The 22,711-nt window shown below is 40.3% G+C and overlaps 1 protein-coding gene across 1 annotated transcript in view; it reads right to left on the bottom strand.

Annotated features, from left to right (window-relative positions):
• MYH15 (myosin heavy chain 15) overlaps positions 1 to 22,711 on the bottom strand; it is a 128,492-nt gene that overhangs the window by 7,301 nt on the left and 98,480 nt on the right. Inside the window, 10 exon segments of the mRNA XM_074319470.1 lie at positions 445 to 580; positions 1,526 to 1,621; positions 11,381 to 11,483; positions 14,296 to 14,513; positions 16,870 to 16,995; positions 20,719 to 20,755; positions 20,757 to 20,887; positions 20,890 to 20,922; positions 21,457 to 21,517; positions 21,519 to 21,647. Of these exon segments, the coding sequence (XP_074175571.1) occupies positions 445 to 580; positions 1,526 to 1,621; positions 11,381 to 11,483; positions 14,296 to 14,513; positions 16,870 to 16,995; positions 20,719 to 20,755; positions 20,757 to 20,887; positions 20,890 to 20,922; positions 21,457 to 21,517; positions 21,519 to 21,647 (1,070 nt within the window).

Here is a 22,711-nt window from a genome sequence, read left to right as displayed (position 1 = left end):
CTCCACTGCCTCAATTTTAAACTTGTGCTCCCAGGTTTCTATGTTGATGTGGTACAAAGTCACACACTTGTCTATCATAGAAACACTTCACTTAGAATTTCAAGCAGATCCATCTGTGCTTTTTAAAGCATCTTTACTCCCTGACCTCCTGACTATTCTATGCAAATGAATCTAGTCCCTGGAGCTCAAAGTCTGCAAGTTAATCTAGAATTAACCTAGCATTTGAGAAGTATAAATACAGTGTGCATCCCACTCAAATACCTAGGAGTTCCTACTGCCTGGACAGGGGGAATTTAGTAAATATGGGAAGATTTTATTACAGCCTGTTTTTTAAAATCCTTTAAAGAGAAAAACAAGAAATTTCTTGTTATACTGGTCCACGTGATGTCATGAGCCCTAATTACACAAGCTTTAAGTTAGAACAGAGTTGAATGTCTGACATACCTTTTTTTCCAGACTCTTTTGCTTTAATCTTGAGTTTATTGACGTGAGATTCTGCTATCTCTGCCCTTTCCTTAGCTTCGTTCAACTCATGTTGCTGCTTCTTATGCGTAGTAAGATATTGATTGGCTTGTGCTTCCTATAAAAGTAAAAAATGAAAAAAAAAAGAAATCCCTATACCTACATAGTCGTATTTTTTTTCTGCTCTGACATGAGAAAGTTGAAAAATGTGTGAAAGGAATCTAAACTTTGTGTATTGAGTGGAATATATTTCGGTATGACATATCGGGATTCAGACTTTCCAGCAGGCACGAGATCTATTTTTATAACTGTTGTGCCCTGGAAATTCAGAATATGGTTGGCACTTTCCACCAACTGGATATAGTCCAGCTTTCACAGATTTGGTATATGATACAATAACCACGGTTATTTTTTTCTAATCAGTTCAACATGTTATTCTACCTCTGGTTAGAGGAGGCTTGTCTTTACAAATATATGGCTCAACGGGTAATTATTAAGACATAAGTGGTTTAGCCCAAATCATTTAAATAATTCAAAACCCCTCAAGAGATATTATTAGGCATAAGCCAATATACATAGCAATTGTTAATTACATTGTACGTAGCTATGGATACTAACCCAAAATTGATAGATACATTTCAAGTGATGGTGTTTTTGTGCACAGTCTTGTCCAAGCTTACCATAAAAAAAAAGGACTGTGAATTGCATTTATGCTCACTCAAGGTTTTAGAGTGATGAAGGCCCTGGGGTGATTACCCAACCCCAAATTTGCCATCCCTACTTGATACCATGCTCTTAACTTGGCTCATTTCGTGCAGTGAACATGTTTAGGTGTAATCACAGGGTTGAAGGAGAGTGCTCTGGCTCCCTGAAGGGAAAAGTAGCACAAATTTTTACCGTGGGTGATAATTCTAGCTTGAGAGAAAAAACAGAGAATGAGCAGACTTTAAGCTGAGCTGGTTCTCTCTGACAAGCTGCTCACCTAGCTCAGGGCCACACATCTCCATTAATCAAAAACAACGGCTGGGAAATCCATGAGGCTGCAACTGCCGCAGGCACTTACCACTGCCTCAATTTGCTGCTTGTAACTTTGCACTTTTAGCTGAAGATTATCCATCAGAGTCTGCATCCTGGTCAGATTTTTCTTGTCTTCCTCTGCCTGAAATGCATAGTTATGGATGTGAAGGTGATTTGAAGGATCCAGCAGTCTACATTGAAGTAGCTTCATGTGAGGAAATGAATCAGGAAACTTTGTTAAACACCTTAGTACAGTTATGGTTTGAAAAATGGGTTTAACTCTACTCATCCCAAGTTCCAAAGAATTAATAAATACAGCTCTGAGCAATGAGAGTCATTTCTCCTGATTCACCACAGAACTCCCAGCCATTGCCAAAATGGAAGTTAAAGCTACTGGTTTCAGTTTGGTCTTCAGCCCTCCCATTGTAACGAAACTACATCTGCTTGTCCCCACTCCCCGCAATCAAACCATCTCTTCCTTTGAATTTTATTTTATTTTTTTTATTTTTGTTTTTATTTTTTTAATTAAATTTATTGGGGTGACAATGGTTAGTAAAATTACATAGATTTCAAGTGTACAATTCATAATATATCATCTATCTATTGCATTGTATGTTCACCATCCAGACTCAGTTCTCCTTCTATCACCATATATTTTGACCCTCTTTACCCGCTTCTACCATTCTCCCTAGACTCTGGTAACCACTGAACTATTAACTGTGTCTATGAGTTTTTATTTCTTCATTTGTTTGTCTTGTTCCTTTGTTACTTTCAGTTTTATATCCCCATATGAGTGAAATCATATGGTTCTCAATTATTCCTGTCTGACTTATTTCACTTAGCATAATAATCTCGAGATCCATCCATGTTGTCGCAAATGGTAGTATTTCATCTTTTCTTATGGCAGAGTAGTATTCCATTGTGTATTTATACCACATTTTCTTTATCTAATCATCCATCCAAGGACACTTTGGTTGTTTCCATTTCTTGGCTACCATAAATCAAGCAGCAATGAACACTGGAGTACATACATCTTTACAGATAAATGTTTTCATATTTTTTGGGTAGATACCCAGGAGAGGGATTGCTGTGTCATATGGTAATTCTATTCTTAACTTTTTGAGGAACCTCCACACTGCCTTCCGTAGTGGCTGCGTCAATTCACATTCCCACCAACAGTGCATGAGGGTTTGTTTTTCTCCACAGCCTCCCCAACACCTGTTATTATTTGTGAACCTTCTAATTGACACCTGGCTTTTGGTTAATGGAACAGGAAAGGTAAGTTTTCTAGAATTCTGCTGTGGGCATCAGCAGAGATAGTGAGGAAAATTCCATAAGCTGTAAGGTTCTTGTTGTGTGCATTCACATTGCTTCCATTGCAATCCAAGCTTGGGCTGGAGAAAGGAAATCTAGTGAGATAGTATTTCTTAACTGTGCTCTGTGACGCCTTCGGTATTCTAAGGAGAAAGGAGGGGAGAGGCAGGCAGGCAGGTAAAACTCTACATGTCCCTTCCTTTCCCACATCCTTTAAACTAGAGTATCTTCACAGTGGGGCTGTTGAACTTCTCAAAAGAAGAAAGTATCTCAACTGGCTGATGGTTGTGAAGAAAGTACTTGTCAAAGACCTGTCAATGTCCCAACGGAGAGGATCTCAGTCAGTACCTAGATGCAGGCTGATTGGAAGCTGGACCCTCAGGAGGGAGATTTCAAAATGTGCAAATATACCTCTTTCAGGGGAAGACTAGGAGATGGGAATTTCTTTCTGTTTCCTCTGCTCTGAACCTTGGGGTGATAGCAATTGAGAACCGTTTTTCTTGTTTGCTACCATCCTGTTGAAGCCATGAACACAAACCTTGCTGGCCACCAGTACCAGGCTATCAAGGGATGTGTCCTCTGCACAACAGCCGTAAAAGCCAGGGCACCAGACTTGTGCACAAGCTTCCTTCTCAGACACCAGTGACCTAAGTCAGGGCAGATAGAGAGCATGAAGATTGCACCCACCAGCCTCCCCATCTTTGGAGGACTGCAACCAGCCCCTTCAGGTGTGTTAAATTAGAAGCCTGCCCCTCAGGCCACAGCTACTCAACTTAGGAAATAGAAATCTTTTATGGAAAGAATGGGTGTTTCTGTCTGCTGACTCTGTGTTGTGTCTTAGGGGGATATTTGTTAAATTTACAGATACGGAAATAAGAAAGGGAGCTTTGGGAAAATAGGAGATGAAACTGGTTGGAGTGGAGGGGGTTTGTGGAGAGCAGTGGAAAGTAAGTGGAGAGACTATGAAAACGACCAAAGAAGTTGGAATAGGTAAGAGCCAGGAGAAAAAGATTTTGAGCAACAGGGGTAGGTCTTGATTAAATCAGCATCACAACTATCAGCCAGTTGAGATACTTTCTTCTTTCAAGTACTGGAGCCACTACTGTGTTTCCCCGAAAATAAGGCTGGATCTTATATTAATGTTTGTTCCAAAAGATGCATTAGGGTGTATTTTCAGGGGATGTCTTATTTTTTGATGTACAACAATATACATTTATCAAATAAAGTAATGTCATCTTCTTCTGGAACATCATCATAATGTACTAAATGCATCTGTGTGGCTGACGATCTTAACTGCAGCTTATTTTCAGGGAAACACAGTAAGAACAAAGAATACTGCTTGGACAATCACAAAGGTTTCGGAGAAAACCAAGACCTAGGGCAGAGTTGAACAATGATAGTCATCTACACAAGACCACTCATTGAAGACTGGGAGAAATAGCTGTTTTATTTAATGCATAGAATCCAACACAGTCAAGGAAAATGAAGAGATAAAGGAATATGTTCCAAATAACAGAACAAAATAAACCATATAAAAAGAGGAAGATAAATAATTTACCTGATAGAGTTCAAAATAATGGTGATAAAGATGCTCACCAACCTCAAGAAAAGAATGAATGTACAAAGTAAAAATTTCAACAAAGAGTTAGAAAATATAAGAATGTACTAGACAGGGCCCGGCCTGGTGGCTCAGGCAGTTGGAACACTGTTCTCCTAACTCCAAAGGCTGCCGGTTCAATTCCCACATGGGCCAGTGGGCTCTCAACCACAAAGTTGCCAGTTCAACTCCTGGAGTCCCGCAAGGGGTGGTGGGCTCTGCCCCCTGCAACTAAGATTGAACATGGCACTTTGAGCTGTGCTGCTATTGAGCTCCTGGATGGCTCAGCTGGTTGGAGCGCATCCTCTCAACCACAAGGTTGCCAGTTCGACTCCCTCAAGGGATGGTGGGCTGCGCCCCCTGCAACTAGCAATGGCAACTTGGACCTGGAGCTGAGCTGTGCCTTCCACAACTAAGACTGAAAGGACAACAACTTGAAGCTGAACAGCACCCTCCACAACTAAGATTGAAAGGACAATAACTTGACTTGGAAAAAAGTCCTGGAAGTATACACTGTTCCCCAATAAAGTCCTGTTCCCCTTCCCCAATAAAATATTTTAAAAAAAAAGAAAAAAAAAAAAAGAATGTACTAGACAGAAAGCAGAGATGAAGAATACAATAACTAAGCACACTGAGCTTTTGAACACTATTATTTAACCTAGGATGTCTTGTTTTTAAATTCAGAAGTTTAAAAATAGAATACTTTGCATTCTAAGTTACAAATAAAAATATACAATCACTGAACTGAAAAATACAATAGAGGGGTTCAATAGTAGACTAGATAAAGCAGAAGAAAGAATCTGTTGACTTGAAGACAAGGCATTGGAATTCACTTTATCAGAGCCGCAAAAAGAATAAAAAGAATGATGATAGCTTAAGGGACTTATGAGACAATATCAAGTAGACCAACATTTCCATTGTAGAGGTCCTAGCAGGAGAAGAGAAAGAGAAGGGGGCAGAAAACTAATTGAAGAAATAATAGGTGAAAACTTCCCTAACCTGGGTAAGGAAATAGACATCCAGATCCAGGAAGCTCAGAGAGTTTCCGTAGTGGCTGAATGGATTAAAAAAAAAAACGAAAAAATGTCTATCTGCTGCCTACAAGAGACTTACTTCTGATGTAATGATACACACAGAACAAAAGTGAAGGGATGGAAAAAGATATTCCATGTAAATGGAAACCAAAATAAAGGTGGGGTAACTCTACTTAGATCCGACAAAATAAATTTTAAGACAGACTGTAATAAGAGACAGAGAAGGTCATTATATAATGATAAAGGGATCAATTCAACAAGAGAATATAACATTTGTAAATATTTATACACCAGCATAGGAGCATCTAAATATATAAAGAACAGACAAATATTAACAGACCTAAAGGTAAAAATAAACAGCAATACAATAATAGTAGGGGACTTTAATACCCTACTTTCATCAATGGATAGCTCATACAGACAGAAAAGCATTAAAGAAACAATGACCTTAACTGATACATTAAACCAGGTAAGTTTAATAGACATATATAGAACATTCCATTAAAAGAAACAGAATACACATTCTTCTCAGGTATAAATGGAATATTCTACAGGATAGGTTACATGTTATGCCACAAAACAAGTCTTAATAAACTTAAAAGGATTGAAAATCATCAAATATCTTTTCCAACCACAATGGTATCAATTACAAGAAATCAATTACAAGAAAAACGCTGAAAAATTCACAAATATATAGTTAAACAACATGCTACTGAATAACCAATGGGTCAAAGGAGAACTCAAAATAAAAATAAAAAACATCTTGAGAAAATGAAAATGGAACTACAACATAGCAAAACTTCTGGGATGTAGCATAAGCAGTTCAAAAGAAAAGTTCATATTGATAAATGTCCACATTGAAAAAAAGAGATATCTCAAATAAACAACCTAACTTTATAACTCGAGGAACTGGATAAAAAAGAAAAAATAAAGCCCAGAGTCAGTAGAAGGAAAGAAATATCATAGAGAAAATAAATGAAATAGGGATTAAAAGACAATAGAAAAGATCAATGAAACTAAGAGATTGTTTTTTAAAAAGATAAACAAAGTTGAGAAAATTTTAACTTGACACAAGAAAAAAAGAGAAAGGACTTAAATAAATAAAACCAGAAATGAAAGAGGAGACATTACAACTGATACCACAGAAATACAAAAGATCATAAGAGACTACTATGAACAATTATAGCCAACAAATTGGACAACCTAGAAGAAAGTGATAAATTCCTAGAACATAGAAAACATATAACCTACCAACACTGAATCATGAAGAAATAGAAAATCTGAACAGACCAATTAGAGTAAGGAGATTGAAGAATGAGTCAGTAATCAAAAACCTCCCAACAAACAAAAGTCTAGAACCAGACATATAGATCAATGGAACAGAATAGAGAGCCCCAAAATAAAGCCATACATTTATGGTCAATTAATTTATGACAAAGGAGCCAAGAATATACAACTGAGAAAGGACAATCTCCTCAACAAATGGTGTTGGGAAAACTGGACAGCTGTATGCAAAAACAAACAAACAAACAAACAAAAAACCTGAACCACTATCTTATACCATACACAAAAATTAACTCCAAATGAATTAAAGACTTGAAACCATAAAACGCTTGGAGAAAAGATAGAGGATAAGCTCCTTGACATTGATCTTGGCAATTTTGTTGGATTTGACACAGAAGGCAAAGGCAACAGAAGCAAAACTAAATAAGTGGGCCTATATCAAACTAAAAAACTTCTATACAGCCAAGAAAACCATCAACAAAATGAAAAAGCAACCTATAGAATGGGAGAAAATATTTGCAAATTATATCTGATAAGAGGTAAATATCCAAAATACATAAAGAATTCATACAACTGAAGAAAAAAAAATCTGATTGAAAAATGGGCAGAAGATCCGAATAGACATTCTTCCAAAGAAGACATCCAAATGGCCAACAGGTACAGGAAAGGTGCTCAACATCACTAATCATCAGGGAAATGCAAATCAAAACCACAATGATATATTGCCTCACACATTTTTTTTTTTTAGAATGGCTTTTATCAAAAAGACAAGAAAGCAGTGTTGGTGAGGATGTGGAGAAAAGGGAATCCTTGTGCACTGTTGATGAAACTGCAAATTGGCACAGCTACTATGGAAAACTAGTATGGAGGGTCCTCAAAAAATTAAAAATAGAACTACCATATGATCCAGAAATTTACTTCTGGGTATTTATTTGAAGGAAACAAAATCACTAACTCCAAAAGATATCTGTACCCTCATGTCCATGGCAGTATTATTTACAATCGCCAAGACGTGGAAACAACCTGTGTCCATTGAAGGGTGAATAGATAAAGAAAATGTAGTTTGTATATACAACAGAATATATTCAGCCAAAAAAAAAAAAAGAAGGAAATCCTGAATTTGCAACAACATGGATAGAACTTGAGGGCATTATGCTAAGTAAAATAAGTCAGTCAGAGAGAGACAAATAATATGTGATCTCATCTATATGTGAAATCTAAAAAAAACTGAACTCATTCTAAGAGAAGAGAACAGATTGGTGGTTGCCAGAGGCAGGGGACAGCATGGGGGAGATGGGGTGAGGTTGGAAAAATGGGTGAAGATGGTCAAAAGACACAAACTTCCAGTTATGTGATGAATAAGTCTGGGAATATAATGTACAGCCTGGTGACTATAGTTAACAATACTGCATTGTATATTTGAAAGTTGCTAAGAGACTAAATCTTAAGAGTTCTCATTGCAAGAAAAAAAAATTTATAACTACTATGTGTGGTGATGGATGTTATTTGACTAAACTTCTGATAATCCTTTCAGTGTAAACATATCAAATCATTATGCTATATATTCAAAACTAATACAATGTTATATGTTGATTATATCTATAAACAAACAAATAAAGGCGGTTTCAACAACACTTTTTCTATTGCCTAGAACTCTCCATCCACCCCCACCTTAGAGTAAATCTGACAGTAGATAATTATTACTTTTAAGCTTACTAAGGCATGGACTAATATATAAGGAATAACCTGCTTAGGAAAATGAGACAAGCTTATTTTTTAAAATAAAATCTCTGTTTTCATCTGCCTGTCCCTCTGCCTCTCAGGTAGAAGATTCATAGACGTGTGTATAGGAAGTTCTAAAACCAACAGAGGATTAATTGCTTAAAAGCAATTTACTGAAGCGAGTAAATTTACTGTGTGGTAAAGGAGGCCACGCAGAAGAAAATGGAAAAGGCGGGAAGTGGTTGCTAATGTTAATGTTCCTCCCACCAGGATGGCAAGGCCTTGGTTAGGCCTCGGTTCACATCTCCAATCAGAGGCATTAAGTCACGTGGGAACACCTGCTCACATTTCCCTTTAAGAAACTTGCCATTCAGCTCTGATGAGAACAGCTTCCCGAAAACCTCCAACTGCAGTACCTTTGGGATCAGCTGTAGCATTTACAGGGAGATCACAAACTCCCCAGGCAGCCCCTGCCAGTGACTCGGCACAGCAGAGTTACTAAGGTCTGGCCGTTTCCGCCCTACATGGGACTCCCATAGGGGCAATCTCTGTGCCGGGACTTGCTGGGAATTGCACTGCCATCTGAGGCTTCTTTCTGACCCTTCTTCCTTCATCCTTGCCTTTCATGGGTGTCAGACTTGCCCTGTGGTCTGAAGGCTTTATCTGCCTGATCCTGCTTGCTCATCCCTTTCTTTTTCCCAGGAGTTACTTCCAATAAATCTCTTGTACTTCTAACTCCATCCTGACATCTGGTTCCTGGAGAACCCTTCCAAGACCAAGTTTTGTTTACCTATCCCTATAAATGAAGATACTACATCTGCAATTAGATTTGTAAGGATTAACTAACAAACATCTGCACACAGATCCCTGAATATAGGAAGTGGTCAAAGGCAAATAGAGCGGGTGGATGGTGAGTGGGCGCAGAAACACTTTCTTTACCTTCTGTAACAATTACAAGTTTCTAATCTTATGTTCTGCTTTATAGTACATTTTTCTAGCCACCAGAGAGAGAAAATAGGGTGTTTTCAAATGTTAGAGGAACATATGGGGGAAGATAAATGCTCCGTGGGGACTGGCTATAGAACTGTTCTGGATGGGGCCACACTTGATTCCCTTTCCAATGTAGTAGGATCTCCCCAGAAGATTTTTCCTAGGAAAGGAAAACTATATTGATGCCTGCTTCAAATATCACAAAACTCCCTGCCTTATAGTGCTGGTGGTTATTCTGATGTCGAAGGAGGAACAGACTCAACTGACTCAGCACCCACCCTGAATATTTTAAAAGCTGGTATTGATATTTAGGAATGTGAAGGGCTCTCTAATGCCTCTTTAAACCTACAGGGTCTAGACTATTATTTGCATAAAATAGGCATTCAATAGGTGTTATCTGATTCGATGGCAGAAAATCATTGCATAATTGAATAGATAAACTATAAGCATTGTGCAGACACTTGGAAGAAATTAAGAAATACACCTTCATCCTAGTACCTGGGAAACACAAGGATTATTGCTATGAAGAAACAAAGATCTAACATACTAGAACAAGAATACAGTCCTTGGGACAATGACAATCAAATAGCTTTGGTGGTTTGTTTTATAATGCAGCTGTTTACACAAGAAAACAACTTATTTTTACAGAAGTAAAAATAACCCATAGGAAAAAGAAAAGAAAAAGAAAAATCCAGACATTATTAACAAGTAGCATTTCACTACTTCCACCTGGGTGACATCCCCAACCCCCTCAAAAGGAGAGTAAAATAGCACATCTCTTATGTTCCCCAGGTGCATGCTTCCTGAGCCACACAACCACAGGCTGACTCCTCAGTGGCTCTGATATACCTAGCATGGTCTATAGAAGCATCACACTAACTCATCTTATTCAGTAAAGAAGAGCTGTGTGAACAGCTCGATTCATCTTAATTAGCTCAAGACGATGTGTCTGAAGTGCTCTGCTTTCTTATCAACACTCTCCTTCCTGCTGCAAGGGAAGAAGACTGAGGTTTCTAACAACAAGGCAGCCGCAGGAACCAGAATCAGGACCGGGGCCCAGAGTGCATTGGTACTGCTGGAGTCACTGCAGAAGTGAGATCCTAGAATGAGTCTGCCTTTTCACAGGAATAAGCTATATTGTGCAGCGGGAGAGGGCTAGAAAGTGACCTCTGGCATCTGTTTTCAGTAACTGAAATATGTGCACCTACTCTGTGCCAGAAAGACGGTAGGCCCCAGAGTGGCACACAATACAGCCTCTGCTGTAATGGACTCTCTGATCTACGCCATGTGAAGACAAGGGAAGAAAGGTTAGAAAATGAAAACAGAAGTGAAGGATTGGATTGTTACTTTAGCAATACCTTAATTAACGTTAAGAAGGCAGCCCACTTCTTTTCAATTATTTGCTTGAGACCAATGTTAGCCAACGGAAAAACAGTGAGAAAGCTTTGGAGGCCTTTTGTCAGCAATGCACTATGTTTCCACCTGCAACCAGCACCAAATAGAGTCCTTGGTGTCCTGGAGTGTTAGTGTGACCCGAAAATAGGAGTGCAACTGCCCCTGGCTCCAGTTTTAGTCAGTGTCCCATGTAACCTGCTGAGTAACCTAAGCCTCTGCCAGGCATTTCATTTACACATTGTTCTCACACAGCCTCTCACAGGAAGGAATATTTCTGAAAGTGCTGCAGACATTATGTGTGAAAAAATAAGGACAGTATAAATAGCTTTTTACTTCTAATTGCAACTTGCCGCTCACATTTGGCTTCCTGAGAGCTCTGAAAAAGGACCAACCCAAACCACTAATAGCACAGGAGCCCTGGAAGGGTGAGTCAATGTCTACCACTGAGGGAGAGAACAAACATGGAGACAGAAGTGCAGGAGACCTACAAGGCCTTTTCCAGCTTGAAGGAGCCCATTTTCTCAGGGCAGAGCCCTGACAAACAGGGAGTACTTTCCTGGAGTACCTGACAAGTCAGCTCTTTGAGGCATCACTCAAGTTGGCAGGCTCCCCTCTGAGCCTCTGCACTGCGACGGATTTCACTCTCCAGCTTCTCTTCCAGTTCCCTGTAAACAAACCATGATCTCAGACCACAGGCTGGCAGGGAACAAGCCAAGATGGCATCGCATTTGCCAGTTGGCATGAGCATTTGAAAGAGAGCAAAACCATCGAGGGAAGATGGTAACCGCTCTCTTTCTGGCCATGGTTAAACAGGGCAACCTCTCTGGGAAAACTGTCTCTCCAAAAGTGAGTTGGATGAACTCTGTGAGTTCATAAAAAACCTGTTTAGACAATGAAGGATGTGAAAGGCTAATCCATGCAGAGGTGACAAGCTTCCCTTCTTAGGTGATAAAATTACACACACACGTATGTGTGGGTATATTACGAATATAGAGAGAATAAGCTATATATAGCATACTTTGAGGATTCAGTCAATGTACTACCTAATTCTAAGCTTCGCTCTCCATGTTCAGCTCTGATTCTCTAAAACTCAGACCAAGTCTGTGTCACACACAGCCCCACAGCCCTGCTTTGTGGGAGAGCTATAGTACAGACCAATCATCTGCTTGTAGCCTGATAGAGTTATACAAACAAGATTAACATAGCATTCAGTCAACAAATATTCTGATGCCTACTATACCTACACACCAGGCCCCAGGGCTAGGGATACACCGGTGAACAAAACAAACAAAAATCTCTCCCCTGTATAATGAGGGGAAAAACAAACAAAACAAAGTAAAATATAGACTATTTTAGATGTCGGTAAATGATCTGGAGTAAAATAAGCCAGGAAATGAGGTAAGGGGCTGATGGGGGAAGGGTGCTGTGTGCTCCTTCTCTTCCCTTACATAGCCAGGGTTTTCTCCCGCCTTCTTGAAGCAAATGCTATATTCTCAACGCGGCCTTCCTGACCACCCTCTTTACACTGCACCCAATGCCCTGACACGAATGTGCCTGGAATATCTGACTCCATCTCTAACTCCCCTCACCTCCCTTTCTCCACTTCAGCCATACTGTCCCTTGTTCTTTCTCAGAGAGGTACAAATGGGGATGGGAGAGTCAACAGGTGTGCAAGTTCCTTGTGAATGAAGCCCATCACACAAAAAAATCTTCTGGATCCCGATCACACAGGAAACTGTAACACATAGTTCTGTCAGTTGAGACATGAGACTAACAAAACCTCTCCCCCTTTACTTTAAGTACTTGTTAAGCGTTTGTTGTGTTTCTTGAGTGATTAAAACACCTCAGGTAAAATTTACTGTATTAAAGCAAATCCTAGACATCATATAATTTCACCTGTAAATATTTCTTTATGTAATTCTAATAGATAATGATAGTATGATTTTTGTTTTTAAGAAAATTAGCCATAATTGCTTAACTTCATCTGGTATTTAGGAGCTCACTGCTACTGAGTTATAGTTGATTCTAGGCCTTCCTAGTGGACAAATAGCAATTGGAAATAAAATTAAATCTTGTAATCTTAAATTTGAGTTGGAAATACTAGTAGTATTCATGTATTTTTAGGGGTCAAAGGCATATTTTAAGTTATTTGTTTTTTTTTCTCTTATCCTAAAAAATCTTGGTTCTTATATATGTTGTTGTATAATTATGTTAGTTTTATTTCTAGCAGCAATATTATTTTCAAACTACAAATGCAGTTTGCTTTGTTTGCTTTTTTGCTTTGTCCTTTGATATATTTCATGAGAGACGTACAGACAAAACACTATGTTTAAAAGTCACTGGGAACAATTGCTCTTTGTGTTTTATGCCCCCGCCCCTCAGCTTGACATACAGTTAGCCTCACATGTTTCCATTTATGTTAAAATTGTAGGGATTACCTTGTTTTATTTTTCTCTTTGATTTAAACTTTTCTTTTTAACCAAGAACATATAAATGTTTTATATGATTTTGCAATCAAAACAACTAAACAAGGTGCATTCAGAAGGTCTAACTCTCATCTCTGTGTTTCCTTCCTAGCTACTTTTATTAGTCTTTGTTTTATCCTGTCACCATTTCTTTTTGAAAATATAAGCAAATGTGTACATGTCTTTATATTTCCCCTGCTTGTTTTGCACAGAAGATTGTATACTCTCCACACTGCCTGCACCTTTTATCATTGTACGGCTGGGCATGATCTCCAGAACATATTACAGAGTTCTTCCTCATTCCATTTTAATCAGCATGATTATATGGATGAGGTACCACAAATGCACATCGGTGTTCCATTGTATGGACATACCACAAATGAGCAAAGACAGTAATTTATTTTTCAGAGGCCCTCCTGAGCCATCAAATCCCAGTTGAATATTCTTTCCATCCTGTAGCATTTGTCACATGACCTGTACACAGTCACTGGAATTGATTCAATAACTTAAAAAAATCCTATTTTCAAGATCGGTCTTTCTATTTGTTTTTAAGCTCCCTGAAGGCAAGTACTACATCATTTCTGTCAGCTCTTACTATGTCCTCACTAAGTCTTTTTTGATCCTTGATTTAGTCATGTCCATTCTCTTTTCTCTGGCTGTTAGGAAAAGGGCAGAGGAAGTAACAGGAGCAAAGGCACAGAAGCAAGATTGTAAGGGAACGTGTGAAATAGCAGGTGACCTGACTGTGAAGACACCAGAGCTGGGGTGGTTGAGGGGGAGGAGATGCCTTCTCACACAGCAGGAAGGGGGAAGGCAGATTTCATCCAGTCCAAGAAAGGGAGCCCAAAGTCAAGCAAGAATGATTGAATCCATTGAGTCCTGACCCTCTCAAAGGTCTGAAAGTGCTACAAGCAAACGTGATGAGGGAGGTAGGGCTATGTGGTGTGATTTTTCAGGACAATACAGCCTTGAATTGGGAGCAGTCAAGACCCCATGATTATCCAGGCCAGCTCCTATCCTAGGTTCTAGTTTCTGGATTTGCTTTCTACTCTCCATCAGGGCTGTCTGTTCAGCTTCATCCAGCCTTTTCTGTAAGTCGTTAATTGCCTACGCCATATTCTTTCTCATCCTCTCCAAGTGGCCATTGGTATCTTGCTCTTTCTTTAGTTCTCTGACATGTTTGTTACCTAGAAAGGAAGGAGGGAGACTGAAAAGATCTGGCAGCCAATTGATCTTACCGTTTCTACCCACAGTCTTCAGTTCTTGGTCTCACTCAATGCCATGCTTTGCCTCTGTATATGTAATCTCTTCCCTCCATGCACTCCCTAACCTCTGTAGGCCTCAGGTTTGTTAAACAATAAGGCAATCAGGATCTCATGGATGGTGTCGATACCTGACCACTGCACTGTACACCTGAAGCTGAAGCTGAATAATATAGTATGTGAACTATAATTTAATATATATAATCATGGAATATGGAGTTCAGCATAGGGAATAGAGTCAATGGAATTGTAATCGATAGGTATGATGTCTGGGGGGCAGTAGATTGGAGAAGGAGGTTGTCACTTGGTGGGGGGTGATATGTCTGGCTATTGCATTGTTTTGTGTACCTGAAACTAAAAAAAGAGAAAGAAAAAGATAGCAGGGGCTCCTGAAGAGATTAGGGTGAGGGTTGGTGGAAAAAGACCAAAGAAGTACCATATGAATATGATTACACAACATCTGTACTGAAAGTAAGATGACCAACTGAAGCAACAATTTTTAGTTGAATAAAGCACCAGGACATATCCTGTAACATCATGCACCCGCAAGAGTGCGGAGGAGTGCCTATGAAAATCTTTCTCACATCTCACTTATATAATTCTGTGATTCACAACTACAAATAAGTTTAGGATCTAGGAATTTGGCAGCAACAGATGGTGTCAGTGCCAAAAATCTGGTACAAGGTAGGTTAATTCTTGCTTGTGAAGCTTGCTCTTGGCTTTGGCTATGCATCAAGGGCTTGGTGTCTGGATGCAATTATTAAGAACTGTTTCATGAATCTCTCAGTGCATCAAATGTAAGAACATTCCCCTTCAGCCAAAGTGTCTTTGTCTATCAAGTTACCAACCATCTGTATAATTTAAGTGTGAGACGCCTGTGCAGATGGTGAGGGCAAAGAATGAATTATGGAGGCAATTCTGGGCTCTGCTATGTGGGGTTGGGACTCAGAGCTGAACTGTTGGAGAATTTGAGGAGGGAGAAGAGATAGTGAATTTATTTTTCAACATAGTCAAGAAAACCTTATAAAGGCAAGGTTAAGCAGATAGAGTCTTCATAATGTGTGACTACATAAATTTACCAAGCAGACTTAGAAGCTATTTTTATTCCTTTCTATCTATGCGGATTTTCATAAATGTTAAGCATATTATTTTTCCCTTGGCCTAACATTTTCAAGCTTTCATACACCTCTTTGCCATCAGAGAGCAGAAGTGTCTGCCTTCATACAAAATGGCTGAGGGATAGGCATGCTTCTCCATTCTTCTGGATTCTACTGTGACCTAGTAACTAGGATTTGGTGCAAAAGTTTTGTTTAGCTCCCAAGTGCTAAATAACCCAGGGAAATACGGACACAAGCTCTTCCCTTCTTTTGAATTTCAAAATGACTAATGTGAAATTGAACTAAATATCTTGTCTCCCTCGTTCCCAAACCCTGTTTACGAAGAGGATTGATCAGCTTCCATTCACACAGCAAGGTCAGGGCTGCTGCTTATGGTTGTGCATTTGGACTACACATCACTTGATGGGGATGGGGGCTAAAATCAAACCCAAGCTCCCCTCAGCAAGGCTGGGACCTGCAAGCCTGGGTCCTCTGCACACACACCCGTCTCCCTGCACCTCACTCCCTTCACCTCTTTCCCTCCACAATGTTTTGTTTTTTTGCTGAGTATTGCCTTCTGCTTGCCATACCTTTTGAGCGAAGTGCTGTGTCTGCCCCCAGAGGGTGAACAGAAGATGGTCTTCTTCCAGTTCCTACAAAGGTACAGTCAAGGCTGGGGGCCAACCCTGAGCTTAGCATCATTTAGGAAAAATACTTCTATCAACAATTTTAAATGCACAAATAAAGAAGGTACACACCAGCCCTGAAGCCCTTCTTGACCAACTTTATTCCGCTACTCTGAGCAGTAGTATGGCTTAGAAAAAGTAAGTGAAATAAGCATTCTTTCCAGATCATCATCATCAAACCATTTACATACTCTAGGAAAATGGCTATTTTAAGGAAACACTGGAAGAATTGTTTCTAGACACGATATATTGATTCACAAGTGGAAAGTGGCTTAACTTTAAAACAAAAAATATCCTGCATCTATAAGGTTTTGCCTATAGAAATCTAAGTGCTCCTTTTCATTGCCTCAAGAGGTTAGAGGAGAGGAGCTAATTGGTCTAATTTTTCAAAATAGGAACAGAGAGCAGAGGGGTGAGCGAACCTCCTCCTGGCTGTATGGAGAATCAATGGAATCCTTTTTGGCTGCAGATTGGCCTCTGCCCCTTGGCTACTGCTCCAGTCAACTCTGGAGGTCAGGAGTGAGCAAGCAGTCAATGGACTCACCTCAGTGGCTGTCTTCTTGGCCTTCTCTTCTGCATTTCTACATCCCTGCACTGCATCTTCAACTTCCTTCTGCATCCTGACAACATCAGCCTCCAGTTTCTTCTTCTGGCTGAGCAGACTTGTATTCTAAGGGAAAGCAGCAGTCTTGTTATGCAAGTTGAGACCAGAAGTGCAAATGCGAGCTGGTCGTTTGGGACTTGCAATGGCCAGGAGTGAGTTTTATTCTATGCAATACTTCATTAGAAAAGCCCCTTTCCACCAAAGGCATATTTGAATGGAGGAGATTTCAACCATTCAGTATCAAAGAGATGGTAGCCTGAATCAGAAAAGAGAGATGAATGCAGATAACCTCCAAGCCCCAAACATACATTTGGTGTTCAATTCGTTGAGCAATAGATTTTTCTGCCCCGCCCCCTTTCTTTTTTGGATAGGGTAGAAGCAAATATTCCACAGTATAAGTTGGGGTCAACTGTAGACATTTGGGGAGCAGGGGGTTGGTGAATAAAAATCAGTTTCCAGCATGATGCTCGAGGAAAAATAAAAAACAAAACAACAAAAAGACCCCTTCCTTTTTATCTCTTTTCCACCCAACTTTGCATTGAGGGGGTAGGAAGAGTCTTTCAGAGGAGCCTCGCCCCCTAGCCCTTAGGAACCCCACCACGCTGGAGGATTCTTTGTTCTGTGGCTGGTGCTGCCCTAATTCTTTCCGTCCTGGGATGTGAAAGAGGCTGGAGCTCCTTTTACTGCTATTTGGTCCACGTTTGAAGCACAGCTTTTCTGAGGGTGTGAAACCTGAGCATAGAGAGTGTGTATAAAAGGCATGAGCTTTCTATTTTTTATTTCTCCTTATCGTCCTTTCAGTTTCCTGTAGCTAGTGCCTCCCTTGGTGACAGGACTGAGCGTTAGAAACAGAAAGATATTCCAGCCTCACAGGTTCTACCCTGCTTCCTTGATGGCATGAAGCATCTTCCTCAAGGCTGCCATCCTCTGCCCTGATGGAGAGCCAGGCTCTGTGCACCCCCAGGCTTTCCACTGCCATGGTATAGCCTGGGGGAGAGGGGTTAAGAGTATTTTCCTGGAGTGTTTTCTGGATGCTCACTGCACAAAACTCCTTAGAAACTCCTTCTTTGTAAAGGAAGGTACAGATACAAATGATTTGTTTGTACATAGAGTCATTTAAAATCTGTTAGAGAGATAATAGTTAAAACTTTTTTCAAGCTGAATGACTCTTTGTTTCTTTTGGGGAAGAAAGGGGTTAGGGGGTATTGTGTGGAAGGGTAATCTAGGTTGTCACAGCTCAGGTTTGAAAAAGGACACATGTCATTAGCCAAGATTAAGTTTGGCCTCATTTGTTTATTCTGGGCTAGAGGTCTGAGACTTCAGAAGGGCCTAAGAAGGTTCCATAAAAGTTTCATTATGTTACCAAAAGACTGATAAGTGTATTAGTAATTGCAAGGTGTCCCCGGATGGTGAAGGGGAGAGGTCCTTATGAGCAACATAATATCTCCTAGATACGCTGGTGGAAGGGTAGTTTCTGGACCCGCAGCTCCACCTCAGAGCTCACTTGATTCCTGGGTCCTACTAAAGAGGTTCTGATTCAGCAGGTCTGGGGCAAGACCTGAGAATGTGCATTTTTGTGTGAGTTAAGTTTCTCTTATATACCTAATGTTTCAGAAACTCTGCCCTAGAGACTAGGTCTCAACTGCTTATTTTTTCACCCAGATCCATCTCCTCTCTATCTCTGGTTGATGGCCTCATCTCTCACTCAGTTAGTGGTTGTTTCATCATATTGAGATCCATGGGTGCATTATCAGTTATGATACGGATAGCAAATGATTTTGTACCGATAGCTATTCAGTACTGCAGATAGTGAATGATTTGCTTTTTAAAAATTCAATATTCTACTTTCTAAGAATCCCACTAATTGTATTCAGATCAGCTTTCTTGAGAAAAAAAACGTTGATGTGAGTTAGCTCGCTGGGAATCGCACATAACCTACAGCCTATTTGTTCTACACCACATGGTATTCAAATAGGATTGTGTCATGCACATGGACACAAAAGTCAAACTAATTGCAATGCATTCCAGCTGGTACATCTCTGGTTTATACTTCCTTTTTTTTCTCAGTGGGAACACAATTGGCATTCAGGATGGGGCAATTCTTTGTGATGTAGGATTATCCCATCCCTTACAGGAGTATTAATATCTCTAGACCATGCCCAATAAATGTCAATGGCACATGCCAGTCACTATGGCAACGAAAATGACCCCAAAGACTTTTCTAAATATCCCAGAGTGTGGCAGTTCTGCCCCTGGTCCTTTAATCCATCCATAATAGTCATGAGAGTAAACTTCCTAAAATGTAAATCTCTTAAGTTCACCTTCAGAAAATTTTCAGTAGACCTCCCATTAGATGTAAGACAGAATTCGAACTCCATCAGTCCCAGACTCAAGATCCCTGGTGACCTGGCTCTTACTCAGCATCATTTCCGCTGATCTCTCCTACCCGCAACCTCATGCTCTAGCGAGTATATCGATTTCCCTTAAAGTTCCCAATTCCCTCTTCTCCTTATGTCCCTGTCCTTGACTCTTCTCTCTAGCTGGCTGACTTCTTACACGTCCTTCATGACTCAGAGTAAGTGTACGTGCATCTACCTAGTCTAGGATTGTCAGAGAAGGCTTTCCAAAAGCGTGTGCTTGTACTACCACGATACTCACTGCAGTTCTCCAATTTGTTTAGTTAGATCTTCACATTTTTAGGACAATGGAGACATGTTGTATCCATCCCATGTATAACTGTCCAGGTTATGGTGAGGACCCTAAAAATGTTTGTTGAATGACCTATTGACATATTTGTCCTAACCACCACGGTTTCTACTGAATAAGAATAGCAAAGATTCTAAGAATTCTTGCTTTGTGTCACTGACATAACCTTCCGTGAGAAGCCCGAGTGCTGACAACTGATCCTGCTGTCAGCAACAGCTCAGAATTATTAGATACCTTCTGGCTCTGAAGCATAAGCTTTTTTGTTTGTTTCTGTTTTTTGTTTTTAATCCTGGAATGCTCAGGGGACCATGTGGCTTACAGGGCACAGGAGAAGCAGACAAGTGGTTCTGGGACACTAGGGAATGTTCATCTCTTTCTCCCCAGCATCCTGCCTGTGAATGCTTTGACAGTCCATTCTTCTGGCAGAAGGGTTCGTCTTGAGTCAAATTGTGTCCCTCGCCCAAAAACATATGTTGAAGTCCTACCTTCCAAAACTTCAAAGTGTTACCTTTTTTGGAAATAGAGTCTTCATAGAGGTAATCAAGTCATACAAAGTTACTAGAGCAGGTGCTAATCCAATATGACGGGTGTCCTTATAAGAAGAAAAACGTTGGAGAGAGACATACTCACAGAGGGAAGATGGTGCGAAGACACACAGGGCGAACGCCATGAACAGGCCGAGGATTGGAGTGATGCTTCTGTAAACTAAGGAACACCAAAGATTGCCAGCACATCACCAGAAGCTAGGAAAAGGCAAGAAAGGATTTATCTAGGCAATTCAGAGCGAGTGTGGCCCTGCCGACACCTTGGTTTCAGACTTCTAGCTTTCAGAAATGTGAGAGAATAAGTTTGTTATTTGAAACCACCCAGCTCGTGGTACATTGTGACAGCAGTCCCCGGGAACAAATAAATTTGGGACTAAATGAGTGTGATCACAGCTCTGCTGCCAAGCGCTACCCCTATTGCCTCATATGCCACACCCAAGGCTCGACATGGCAACTATGCAAGGTCCCAGGCTGACCAATGTGTGGAAACCATTGCTTTCAACTAGCTGATGCATATGGGGAGAGTTATGGGCTCCACCTGGGTCTGGAAAAAATTGATTCTTTCTGTGACTTCAGAGCTCGTCCTCCACCAGTTTGCGCCCATGTGCTGCCTATTCTTGCAAGGACCTCAGTTCCTCTAGCTCCGGCTGGAGAAGAGAGTTGCGACGCTCAGCCATAGCCACCTGCTCCTTCAGCCCACTGTTCAGTTGTGTATGCTGTCATCTAGCTGCATCCGAAGGTCCTGCAAGAGAAAACATGGCCATGGGGCACAGAGCCCTCTGAGTTCAATGGGGTATGCCGCTGTTCACACATGCTCTGAACAAAGCTCCACCGGTTTAAATTTAAGCATGTTCCTGCTCTCTTGAAGGATTCGATTTGTTGTCCCCACTTTTGTTGCTTAGTATGATCCATCACTTGGTTTGCTTCCATAAGCAGAGGCATTCTCCACCCCCATGTTATAATTTTACCCTTGAACAACATACAACATAAAAAAATATGCTGTGAGTCAGCTATTTATGTTATCAGTAAGGCTTCCAGTCAGCCATAGGCTATTGGTAGTTTCATTTGGGGGAGTCAAAAGTTATTGGTAGAATTTTGACTATTTTTTTTTATGTTGTATGTATTATATACTATATTCTTACAATAAAGTTAGAGAATAGAAAGTGTTATTAAGAAAATAAGAAGATCAAATACACTTACAGTATTTATTGAAAAAAAAAAGTGTATAAGTGAACCTGCACAGTTCAAACCTCTGTTGTGCAAGAGTCAATTGTACCTTGATTTGTGTCTGAAGCTGACCCAGGGATTTGGTGACCTCTGACACCTGCCGGTTGGCAAGCTAAGCGGAGTTCCATCTCACTAAGGTCCCCTTCCATGTTCTTCTTCAGCTGGGTAGCCTCAATCCTGCTCCTAGTGTCAGAATCCAGATGACACTGCAGGGAGTCAATAGCACACTGCTGGTTCCTCCTAATTTTAGAATAACATTCAAGGGGGAAAATATCATGCACCCAAATTAAGAAAGGTTACCTGCTGTGTACATAACACTGTAGGAAACAGAAAAACATTAAAATTCTGGGTAATTAACAAAATGAGTCTAAAGGGTTTTCATTTTAGAAACACAGATGTTGAAGGGTTAGGTTAGTGAGCATATACCCATCATAACAGACTTAGATTCCCAGGACGATTTCCCGGAAGAATCAAAGAAAGCACCAGAATCTTTCTGAGGTTCCTGTGGGTCAGACTTAGCCTTATTTGAGACCTCTGATGGGAATGTCTAGGGCAAATATCTGGATTTTCTAGAGTGGCAAAGGCTGAAGGAGGGATGCTCTTTCAGACAAGCATAACATTTAAAACATTTTCAATGATGAAAAATGTCTGAACAAAGCAACAGCCACCCAGGTTAGAACAAGTCCTGAGCTCTAGCAATACACTCCAATGGCCTGCAGACACTTAACTCTCCTAGAGTAGCATGGTTATCCTTCTCCAGGAGACTGAGAGCACAACCAAAGGTTGGCTGAGGAAGCCACCTGCTGTGTGATATTGAACTACCTCAATATTCCTTCCTAACAATAACAGCTCTATGCTGAAATTACATTTGCAATGTGACAGAAGCTTGAACAATGTGTTCAGGAAGGCAATGAAAAAACTTGGGGAACCCACAGAAATCATTTCCCAGCCCTCGAGCAGTGAGTTTGGGAAGATGCGGCTGAATTCTGGCTGATAGACTATGGGCAGAAGAGTTTACAAGCCTTGCCAAAACAAATTGTTTACTTGTATGCTTCTGTACTCTCTCTTCCCCATCTGTGGCAAACTTGCTAGCCACATATGGAAGATTATGGCATCACAAGATGGGAGAAACCTGGGAATAATCTTGAAGAATAGTGGCCTGCTCTCCATCCCACCCCATACTGGACTCTGACATAGAGCAAACAACAACAACAACAACAACAAAAACAAAAACAACTTTGAAATCATCAAGATTTGGTGAATGTGAGTCAGGACAGTTTAAATGCTATAACTAATACGTGCCC

This window comes from Rhinolophus sinicus, linkage group LG01 (genome assembly GCF_036562045.2).
Source record: "Rhinolophus sinicus isolate RSC01 linkage group LG01, ASM3656204v1, whole genome shotgun sequence".
Lineage (NCBI taxonomy): Eukaryota > Metazoa > Chordata > Mammalia > Chiroptera > Rhinolophidae > Rhinolophus > Rhinolophus sinicus.
Note: the sequence above shows the minus strand (reverse complement) of the source record. Positions and strands in the feature narration are given on the sequence as shown.